This window comes from Apaloderma vittatum, unplaced genomic scaffold (genome assembly GCF_000703405.1).
Source record: "Apaloderma vittatum isolate BGI_N311 unplaced genomic scaffold, ASM70340v1 scaffold37186, whole genome shotgun sequence".
NCBI classification, from domain to species: Eukaryota; Metazoa; Chordata; class Aves; order Trogoniformes; family Trogonidae; genus Apaloderma; species Apaloderma vittatum.
The window spans coordinates 4,715-16,059 of record NW_009722919.1 but is presented as its reverse complement, the minus strand read 5'-3'; the positions used below and the strand labels follow the sequence as shown (position 1 = coordinate 16,059).

The window sequence follows — 11,345 nt, the reverse complement described above, 5'->3', positions numbered from 1 at the left end:
GTCCCACATCGACAGACGAGTGGTCGGGTTATAGAAGAAAACGCGCTCATCCCCAGTCCACACCACACACCTACACACAGAACAGTCAGGGAGTCTCCCATCACCACAGCCCCACGAAACACGAGAAAAAGCAACCTGACCATCTTGCCGGAATTTTATAGAGGACGGGATGAAAGAACCATGGAGATAATTTGAAGGGAGACAGTTTTAAATATGAAACACTAATTAAAAAGTATCAATGACTAAACTGCAAAAATTAAAACAGCATCCCTTGCCCACCAGTAACACACAAAGACAACTTACACAAACTAAAGCAGGAGTCACCTCATCATCAGACACAGAGGCACCTGATGAGCATCTACGCCAAGTAGAACAACAACCACAAAAAAATTAAATTGCTTTGGCCAGTAGCCACAGCTATTTGGTTCCCAAGGCGTAAAGGGCAAAAGAAGTCCAAGATTTTCCTTTTGGCCAATGTTTCATGCCAGATCAGGAGTCGGTGGCAGATGAAGGGGGCTGGGGTATGAAACCTGTGCCGGTAACGTCTCCCTGGGGACCAGGGTCAGCGCGGGCAGAAAGGCTGCAGCCACCCCATGGCCCCAGCAAGAGCAGGGCTGGGTGGGGAGCCCAGGGCAGAGTCACACTGAGGACAGGCTCTTCACCCACCACGACTCGTTCTAACCACCCCCTGCAGCCCTCCTGGCATCACAGGCAGCAGCGCCTTGGCCCCGCAGCCGTGGGACACGCCACCTACCAGGGGGTGCCTGGAATCGGGGTGGTTGCAACGGGCTTCGCCTTCTGAGCTGCTTTTTCCTCTTCGGTCATTTCTTCCTCCTTGGGCTCCTCAAAGGAAAAACAAGTTACGGGCTTGAGAACTGTTTATAGTAAAGTAACTGACTTGTGTTAAACAAGGCAATGTGCTCTGGAGCAATGGTTAACAGCTCACAGCCACGCTTCATCCCTGCTTGCAACAGAAGTACTGGAATTTCAGCAGTAACTGCTGTTCAAAAAGCCCAGTTCAGAAAAGCTCTGAATGTTCCTTTAACTTTTTACTTCAGTGAAACCTTATTTAAATGCCTTCCTAGACCTGCACAAACCCTTGAATCAAGGGCCTGAATACAGTGGCAGGGGTGTAGTTTCTCACAAAGAAATTTTGATTTATTCTTGTAACTAATTTACTGGGAAACAAGACACAGAGTGTGAAATAGTGGAAAATCTGCAACAACCTTTGTAGCAGCAATAAGCAAACTAGCAACCACCTCAAAAATAAACAGGGTACAGTGGCAATAAAGCACAGCAACTGAAATCTGCGCTTTTGCCTACTAAGCTACACCAAAGTTCACAGGAATCAGTATAAGAGCTTTATTTTTTATTCAAACACCTTAGCACCTTCAAAAACTACAACTCCTCAGTAGAAGAAAACATCTAACAAGAAAAGTTAATTCTGTTTACTGCAATGTAAACACTACAGACATTTTCTAGGAGACTAAACTTATCAGTTACAGCATATGAAGAATGTATAAGCTGTTTCAAAACTGTTCAAAATCAAGTAGTAAAGAAATGGAGAAAAAGCTATTAATTTACAGATCTCAGTCAGTGCAAGTTTCATTTTTCTGAGCACCTTAAAAAAAATCAACAAGAGAACACCATGTTCATGCAATTAGCTACCTTTTTCCCACGTTTTAACTAATTTCTTAACTCATGTACTCTGTATTTTTCCTTTAAATGTCCTGTTCTTTCTTATGTAAAAAAAAAAAATTAAAAAAGAAAAAAATAAGCTACGAGTCCAAAAAGGAAGGCTTTCAAAACCACCCCAGGAATGGAAGAACTCAAACTACTAACCATGTCTCCCGTCAATATGCCTGGTCTACAGATGCATCCACACCTGTAGGCTGTAGGATTCAAAATGCCGACACTGACTATTGGTCTTTTACCTCCTTTATAAGTTCTTTTATAGGTTCTTCTTTTGGCTCTTCTTCTTCTGTCTCCATGGGTAAAGGCTCCTCCGTAGGTTCTTTAATTGGCTCTTTAATCTTCTCTTCCATTTTTTCTAAATAAAGATAGATCTTTCCTTAGTATTATTAAGAAACCACTATAGAACCACAAGAAGTTTATTTTTACCAGCATGATCTTCCAAGCAAAACAGCAAGACAAAACTGATTTTCAATGTATGTTCACCACTTTCTGTCCTTCTTGGCCTTTACAGTGTCTGCTTATAAAGACGTGATTATCTCCTGTACCAAGATCTACATGGGACTGGAAAACAAAATATTGTAAGGCAACCTATTACACTGAAAAGCCAACGGAAGCGTACCAACAGAAATATCTGGAACACCGACACAAATACCAGCCAACAGATCTTCCCTCTTCCCTGGTTTACAGTCCCTAGAACAGCTGAATGTCCCCCTCGCTCTCCCTCTTTCTGCAACTCAAACATCGAGTACATAAAGCACTGGCTTTCTGCTGGAGTGGAAACAGGCATTCAGCCGTATGTCACGGATTTGGAAGCAGCTCTAGAAGCAAAAACTCTCACAGTACAGCAGGAAACCAGGACTAAAGCTTCCAGATTCAAAACCAACTCAAACGGATACTTATAATCGGGATTTCAAAATATTCTTAAGGGAGGTCAGGGATTAAAGGACTCTCGCCCCTGTTTCCAAACACGACCGTTACTGGTCTCGGCAGTTTTGCCCAGTGCACAGCCGTACCAAAACGCCTACAAGAGTACCTTTCTCTTTCAGTTCTTGGGGTTTTTCCCACGTTGACTCCAAAGTCCTGTTGTTATAGTAGTAAGTCTTCCCGTCCGCTGTTTTGTACTCCGTCCACTCCGAGACTGCTGCCGCTCCGGCCAGCGTCGCGGGCGAGGCGGCGATCGCAACCTGCGGGTGGATCATGGGCACGATGGGAGGGGCCATGCCTGGCAAGACACCTGTACAAAGAAAAGGAAAAAAAAAAAGAAAAGGAAAAAGAAAAAGGAAAGAAGCCAGTAAGTGACAATGAAGACCCCCGAAGAACCAAAACCTAGCACATTACTGACTTAATTTACAAATAACCAGCCTATATAAATAAATACAAAGATTGTTTTCAAAAATAAATTGGAAAAGCAACGCATCCTCACTAAACCTCCTCCCTGTGTTTTACAATCAGTGGTGCCCACATTACCAGGCAAATTAGAGCTTTTTCTTCTGAGTAATGTGTGATTCTGCATAGCTCAAAGCTTCTTAGTTCTTAGGTATTTGCTTTAATACTGCAAAATTAAGTGTCCTGTTTATTTTAAAAGCCTTTCTTAAATCTCTATAGCAAATAATTTATTTTTTTTAAGTCTACTCCACTGTTTATTTATGCTGTTATTTTGAGAGGTATCCCTTTTGCTCTTGAAAAAAAAAACAACAGTGGCTTGAATCTGAGCCATATAGTACGGAGCAGAACTCTGCCAAATCCTAAATCCTGACTTAAGTTATTATTATCAGTCTTGGATACAAACTGATGAGAATTAAATAATTTTAGATTATGTGTTAGTTTTATTCAGTACTGCAGACTGATTGGAAAAAAAACCATTTTATATCCAAAAGCAAAATGGCAAGTAAATATCCAAAGATAAGAAAGCCAGAACGCTACATTATCCTATTATTTATTTATTCATGCAAACAAAATGGATATACTGAACATGTTCTGAGTGACAAGATCTAGAAAAAAGAATTTGATAGAACTACGAGGTCATAATTTTGAGCCTTTATCAGTTACATGGAAAAGTCTATCTTTCGAAATAACTGAAAGCACGTTACACATCGACATGAAATATTCTCAGTAAGTGACATTTCTTTTTCCACAATTTGAAAAATGGAAACTTTTACTAAGACACACATACACACACACCAACATGCGAGCACAACCATGTCACTGTACATATGGAAGTAGGAAAAGCAAAAATCCACACACAAGAAACTAGTAACTAAGAAGTATGGGCATGAAGAGGTTCACAGTCATTACAGAACTCAGTGGTTACAGAAAACCGTACTGGAATTTCTGGATAAAATAAGCTAACACTAGCGGTTGTTTGGGAGAGTTATCTTCTGGCCAATTATGACATTTGCATTTATACTGGTTTGGAAAATAAAGTATAGCTATTCATTCGGCTGGGGAAGCAAATAAATAAATAAAAGATAAACAACAACATTCACTACCATGCCAACTTACAGACAAAACGAACTAAGATGGGTTTGAAAATTACCGGTCTTGGTGGTAGCGACTGTCTTTACATACGGGCAGCTGACTATTTGCATCATTGCTACACCTGCAAAAGGGACAAGCAAGCATGTTGGAAAGCTGCCATTGTACGTCAGCTACCACGGGCTCTGGGCGCTACGGGCTCCTGCAGCAATTTGGACGCTCCCGGCAGCACCACGGGAGGGATTTGCGCTCCCACGTTTCGCGCCAGATCAAATGCAAAACTGAGGTTTAAAGCTGCAGCGGCAGTTTCTGCCCACGTTAAACCAGCTGTTCAGCAGATCATTGGGATGTCATTAAGAAGAAAAAAAAGTATTTCTAAGACTCAGGGGTTTAAGTTCATTCTCCTCGCGGGGCAGTCCCGAGGGCAAAATATTCTCCCGAGGGGGTGGTTTTCCACCGACAGCCTCGGCTCACAGAGACCCTGCGGGGGAGCAGCAGCCACGGGAAACCACTGGCGGCTGCTGTTTGCGGTCAGAGAGCAGGGCAAGAGCAGGAGGAGAGGCTCACACCCGCCAGAGGAGCGAGGCGAGCGGGGCCAAAGGCAGGGCCAGCCCAGAGGGGAAGCCGAGGCTACGAGGGCGGCTGCAGCAAGGCTGGAGGTGGAAGATGGGGCACAAGAGTAGCAGAGCCAGGCAGCTGCAGACAGAGCTACACGAAGCTGCACTGGGACAGTGGCAGCGTTTTCTTCACTTGCGTTATCAAGGGTGTCACAACCTGAAAAATGCTCTAAAAGCAGCATAACCAGCCCTCAAAAAGGGGGCACCAGGCGCTGTTCTGCTCTCCGGCTCACTCAGAAACGGCACAGAAAGGCCGAAGAGGGAAGCATCTCATCCTCTTCAACTAAACATAAAATTCAGGAGGAAATTAGACAGGGGTAAGGGGAACGTATTTCCAAAATCTTTCATTTCAGGGCACGGAAGGAAACCGTAGCAGTTATCTCTACGCTGGTCCAGTCTGGAAACTCAGAAAACTGAAATACTTCAGAAACTTTCCCTTAAATGGTTTCAATTCCATAATCTGAGGTCGGAAATCCTCTAGCACAAAGTGAAATTAAACCCCTGTGTTTATACACAAAATAATTTCTATTTTTCTTCGTCAGAGATTTCGTATGGAAAGCACACAAAAATGCTGCCAATCCACTTAAAATATTTGTGAGAGAACAGAATTGTAACGTTCTTGAGTAATAATTTCAATGACAGAATCCCAAACTAGTTTCATTTTTAAAAAAAAAAAGTATGAATTGAGACACAAAAACATCAACTCGAACAGCACTGAATGAAGTGTCTGTCTAAATTTGGGAGGGAGTGTCCATGTTACATACTTGAAAATTAATCTGAAAATTCGTTTTGTTAAGGAAGTTACAGCATGTCTTAAACTGGGCCAGTTTAATCACAGACACTGCAGCGCAGGTAAGTCTCAGCAAATACCCAAGGTGTTTCCTCTGACAAGTTCATTCTCAAACACACAACTAACTTGTAACATACGAATTAAGAGAAAGCAGACTTACTTTTTAAGATCTGAGATTATGAGATATCACTAATCGACTCTTCCATTGATCCATCTTACTACAGCACAGTACAGAGATTAACTTTGCAACCAGTTAACAACGTTCTGTCCAGCTCTGCCTCTGCAGCTGGAGAGCAGCCTGGCTGATGCTGGATCTAGTCCCGAAGCCCCTAACACCTACACACCGAAACCTCACCAGCCTTTCGGATTTCACCTTACGCTGCCAGGACGTAATTTTGACTTCTCTCCTTCCTTGTTACTCTAAAATACTTTTAAGGTTTCCTTTTCTTTTACAATGTTTATAAACAATTACAACCAACTCAAGACAGAAGCAGCTAATCAAATAGACTGATTTTGTTCTGCAGTCAGGCAAAACGACAGATTAGACTCATTAGCGGGAGCACGCATTTTACTGCTAGGTATCCTTCCTAATTACGGGTTCCACCCAAAAGGCTCATCGCACTGTGAGAACAGAAGAGGTCAGATCTAAGACAGGCTACCAAGGAAATTCGGAAAAAAAAGTAATTTTCAAAAATGCGTTTAAGAAGGAGAAGGTCAATGTTCTTCCTCTGTCCCCTGCAGTGCACCACTCGCAGAACTCTCTGTCTGAGAGCTGAGAAAGAACCCACTCCAAGCCCACGCCCCAGTTCTCACTGTTCTGACACTCTGCTCCACTGCTCTGCCACCCACACCTTCCCTACCAGCTCACACCTGAGGAGAGGATTACACCCTTCAGCGCTGCGTAAGGACACTCCACCCTGTGCTGATCCCGCGCTGGCAACGTCAGAAACTGCCGTTTAGAACATTCAGCTGATCACCTCTAACACTGAATCTTTCCTGTTGTTCTTCCAAACCTCACAGACACGCAGACATCAGAATTCCCCTCTGTCCTTCACCCATTTTTCACTGAGCTTTGCATATCCTATATTCAGAACCGTATTTGCTTCCTGTGAGTGTTGCTCTGTGACCTCCTTTCCAAGCAAATTACAGGTTAAAGGAGCTTTGCCCAGTTATTTTAGAAGACCACCCTAGAAGCAGAGGCAAATACAAGTTGGTCCTCTCCTCCAGAACCAAAACCCATTTTAACTGCTTCGATGCTGATATTGTTTCTGGAAGAAGTGTTCTAATGGATTACTTTCCATCCAACAATCTGATGGAAGGTAAAGGCCTCTGCACATACCGGATGGGCGAGTTAAAGGACAGCGGGAGGGAAGTCACCTCACTCAGTGTTCACAGAGTCAAAACCAAGAGGATGCTGCCCAGAGCTGCTGCTTTGTAATTCTTAGTCCAAAACCACCTTGCACCCAATCCGACTGCAGCCTCAAATCTTCCTTTGCGACAGAAATTCACCAGTTCCTGGTGTGTATCTAGTGCTGCTGCACGCTGAGAAGACGTGAATCACCTGAATGGGAGCTCGACCTCGCCCACGCCAGCCCAGCACGGCATTTAAGTAACACCCGAGTCTCTGGACTGCCTTCCTCACGGTCCTCAGCTTAAACCTCGACACTTTGCGTGCAGATTCAGCATCATACTTGGCAGCTGCAAACCGAGAACTGGGAACACCTAACATCATCCAGGGGTAACGCATCTGAATGTTGGGTTTTTTCTGCTTATAAATATATATATATTTAATTTCCTTTGCCTATTATCCATGTCCTAATAAATATTTATGCACAAGACTTAAGGTCTAAATCAAGCAAGTATTAAAAAATAATTTAGCAATATTATTTTTTAGTGAGATATAGTGCTACAACATTCTCAGTTACATACAGATTCTGTCCAGAAGCTCACTTTTTTTAAAAGAGGATGACAACATAGACATGTGCCATGACATTAAGAAGCTTTAGCACAGTTCTTGTATTTTTCCAATCATCTAAAAGAAAAAGGTTTACGTTTAAACTCAGCTATTTTCTGATATGTATATCGAGGAACCAGAAGTCCAAAAATTTGTTGGTTTTTGGTAATTAAAAAGTCTGTCTGCTAACCCTGAATTCTTTCAAAAATACTCTGAGCAGAGAGGATTCAGGCAAGTTCTGTACACAGTGGACACATGAGTGCAAACAAATTGACAACATGGACATGTAGTGGACAAGACAATTACAGTTCGCCAATTTACCTGGAAGTGGAATAGGCATGCCAGGAAGGGGGACACGAAATGGAGGTACCATTACTGGTGGAAAAGCAGGAATTGCTGCAGTTGGTTGAGGCACTGCATGAGGAACTGCAGGAGGCAATGTCTGTGGGACTGGCTGGGGTACAGTCTGCACAGGTGTAGCAGAAGGAGCAGAGGTTGAAACACTGACTGATGGTGTGGCAACTGAAACACCCGAACTCGGGGTCTGGTCTTGTGTGGTAGGTGCTGATAAAAAAAAACAGAGAACACCTTGTATCTCAGGCACTACAACACACTCGCTGCAAACATCCTGCCTCTCTGTTTCCCAGCAGGCATTAGATCAGCAGCTATGCTTAGGGATCACCAGCAGGAGGACGCTCTTGGCCAAAAAACCAAAACACCTCTGCCTTCTCCGTAACGTGAAATATTCGCAAAGAAAGACAATTTCAGGTTTTACTTTGTCCTGTTCTTTATGCCTAACCAGCATCTACAGCAGTGGCAAGGGAGCGTCACAGGACAAACACAGCCCCAAACAAAGTTCTACTCCATATCCCTGTTCCAAAAAATGGAAAGGGAACGTTACAGAGAGCTTCAAGGGGACAAAGGTTGTTCTTGTGTTAAACGAGCACAGGTTCTGCTTGTTAACAGCAATGGCAGCAGCATGTGCACGACACCAGCCTGTCTAAAATTATGCTTGTTAAACCATGACCCAGTAACGGGAAAATGTCAATTACAAAAACGTGTAAATAAGCAAGGAAAATGAAAGTACTTTTGTTCACAAGCTGCAAGAACTTTCTTGGTCTTCAGTGCCTCCCAGTGGGAAAACACACTCCCAGCACTCAGTTCCCTAAGCCCTGCAGCACAGCTGAAACCAGCACTTAACCCCGAATAAACAGAGCCAGGGATCAAAGCACCCACAGCAGGGCAAAGGGAACTGGAGATGGGACTGGCTGAACTCACTGACCAGCCGTGCCAATTTACACTGCAATATTTGGTGGGGGAGGAAATGTTGCAAAAAGGAATTCATTAGAATTAAAAAGAAACCACACAAATTTATGACCACATTATATACGGGCACACTATGCATTTTCTTCGGTATTCCATGACTACTGGGAGCATTACCAGTAACACATCACTACTGGCGTATTTCAGTAAAGAATTTGGTCTGTTGTTAAGTGTTTCAGCAAGAGTCAAATTTCTAATTGCTGCCTAAAAATCTAGGGAAACAGAGCAGACAGTCAGTATGCGATTTGTTTTAAGACCTAAGTCATACCAGTACTAGAGAAGAACGAAGCTCAGCCAGAAGTCCCTGTTTTTTCACAGGCCAAGTCTGAGAGTCATAAATTAATTTAAATGATAGAATTTTACCACTAGGCACAGACACCAACAGTAACAGTTCTCAAACGCAAAGACAAAGTTTAGCAGGTAGAACAGGCAGAAGTGGCACAGGTTCTCAGCATTCGATAAGAGGAAATTTGGCTTCAGAGAAGGTGCGTGAAGTGCTGTTCCGAAAGCAGGATCAGCTCCCAAAAGCCTGGCACCAGGCGAGAAGTTAACACCCACCTCCCACCTGACTCCTGTTACTCAAAGAGGTTAGAGTAGACCAGATTTCAGGAACACAGCTCAACGTAGTACTAAGTTACCTTTGAAATTCAACAGAAGCCCTAAAACGCTTCGAGTGTTACAAATTATTTGCTGCTGTACTGATCTGCCCTTCCTCCAGTGTCAACAGAAAGCAAAACTTGAGGGTTACCTACACTGGACTCCCTTTCATACACAGATCTCTGCAGCTTGGGTTAAGCAGTGAGTTAAGCTCGACTCGTCTCACCTGTTACAGGAAAAAGAAGCAATTCCAGAGGATGCAACCCCACACTATGACTGGAGTTGGAACAGTTCAGCAGTTGCTCACCTTCCACATACTCTTTGGCCTGACTCAGGGCACACGTTTTTGCCAGCACAGCTACAAAAAACAACAGGATTCCTGACCAGCACCAGAGCTGTGCTCTCAGCAGCCCTCCTGCGGACGGGGACAGTGACCGGCCTGTCCTGAGGGGACTGCTTGGCTTTGCTCCTGTCGGGGGATCTCGCTCGTGGTCTGCTGTTGACACACTCGTGTGCAAGCAGATCAGCAGGACACAGCGCACGTCTCTATGGGATGCTCTGTGCTAGCGGCACTCTGTTGGCACGGATCTACGCCAAAGCACAGCACAATCCTACCTTTGATATTACATGGCGATGCTGTGTATAAACACGCATTCTGTGCCGGCTGCATGAATTCAGTCCCCTGTCCTGCGGAGGCTCCCTCAGCTGGAAAACCCTTAAAAGCACAGGCTCAGCCCCTGTAAACACCAGTAATCTTCAGACTTATTCAAAGGTCCTGAGTGAACAATACTGGCTCTAAGGACTTTCTTTTTCCTCTTTTGTGCAAGCCTAGCAACTTACTAGGCTAAGTCAGAAGAAGAAAGCCAACAGAAGCAATACCCCAGAAGAAGCTCTATTCTGCAATCAGCCAGCTCCCAGCCCAGGAGCAGCACTCAAAGACCCAGCTCTTAAAGCAACAGATGTAATTTTGGAAACAAACAGGCAATTGCTACAGCTGTAACTCCTACCTCAGATTCTTTTCTTGTGAAATACTTTTAAAAACAATTTAGCTTTATCTACAGTCAAAAGGAAATGGATGCATAATAGCTTTGAGATGATGTGATAACAGCAGCAGAAGAATATATCAAGACCTGAGGAAAAAGGGTTGCATGCTGATTCAGAGCTATTCTCCTAAATTAACTCTTCCAGATTGAAAAGAAAAAAAAAAAAGAGGAAAAAAAGAAGTTCATGCAAGGTTCCTCTGGATTAAACACTGTACTTTACACTCAGACTCCATGTCAAAACAACTTCCTCCTGGATATCAAGTTTTTGCTGCAGCAATTCCCCACAGCAGCGTTCCCACCATCCGCTCCCCACCACTGTAAAGCGCGAGAAACCCCCGGGTACTCACTGGAAATCGTCTGCGAGACCGAAGTGGCTGTGGTTGTGGTGGAGGTCGTGGAGGACTGAGTGCTCGACGAGGTGGATGGAGAGGCTGCGGCCGCAGGACTGCTGGTGGTCGGTGTGGAGGCACCGACGGCTTGTGCCTGGGCCTGCGCCGCCAGCATCGGCGTCAGCTCCGACTGCTGGATGACTTTGACCCCGTCCGGCTTCGTCCACGCTGACTCGCGTGTACGTGCATTATAGAAATACACCTACGATTGAAGAATGTCACTGTCAAACAGCTGCTTATCGGGAGCAAGAGCGTTTATAAGTGGCTCAGCTCCCTCTGTTTTAAAAATGATGAATGCCAGGACAGATGAGAGCAGGCCTGCGTACGACAACACACTCACAGCAGCAGTAAAAGCCCGTTAATACCTCGCTGCTCCTGGTAAACTTACCTTGCCATCAGGAGTTTTGTTTTCCACCCATATCTCTTCAGCTGGGGGCATTGCTGGTGTTCCTGGGGCAGTGA

At 44.2% G+C, this 11,345-nt stretch overlaps 1 protein-coding gene across 1 annotated transcript in view; it reads right to left on the bottom strand.

The window, feature by feature from the left end:
• TCERG1 (transcription elongation regulator 1) overlaps positions 1 to 11,345 on the bottom strand; it is a gene marked incomplete at its 3' end in the record, with an annotated part of 20,870 nt that overhangs the window by 5,547 nt on the left and 3,978 nt on the right. Inside the window, exons 3-10 of the mRNA XM_009871928.1 lie at positions 11,272 to 11,345; positions 10,842 to 11,085; positions 7,853 to 8,095; positions 4,232 to 4,294; positions 2,729 to 2,929; positions 1,935 to 2,050; positions 755 to 843; positions 1 to 70 (exon numbers count right to left, since the gene is read on the bottom strand). The exon at positions 1 to 70 is cut by the window's left edge and continues 82 nt beyond it. Of these exons, the coding sequence (XP_009870230.1) occupies positions 1 to 70; positions 755 to 843; positions 1,935 to 2,050; positions 2,729 to 2,929; positions 4,232 to 4,294; positions 7,853 to 8,095; positions 10,842 to 11,085; positions 11,272 to 11,345 (1,100 nt within the window). The remainder of the gene's footprint in view (positions 71 to 754; positions 844 to 1,934; positions 2,051 to 2,728; positions 2,930 to 4,231; positions 4,295 to 7,852; positions 8,096 to 10,841; positions 11,086 to 11,271) is intronic.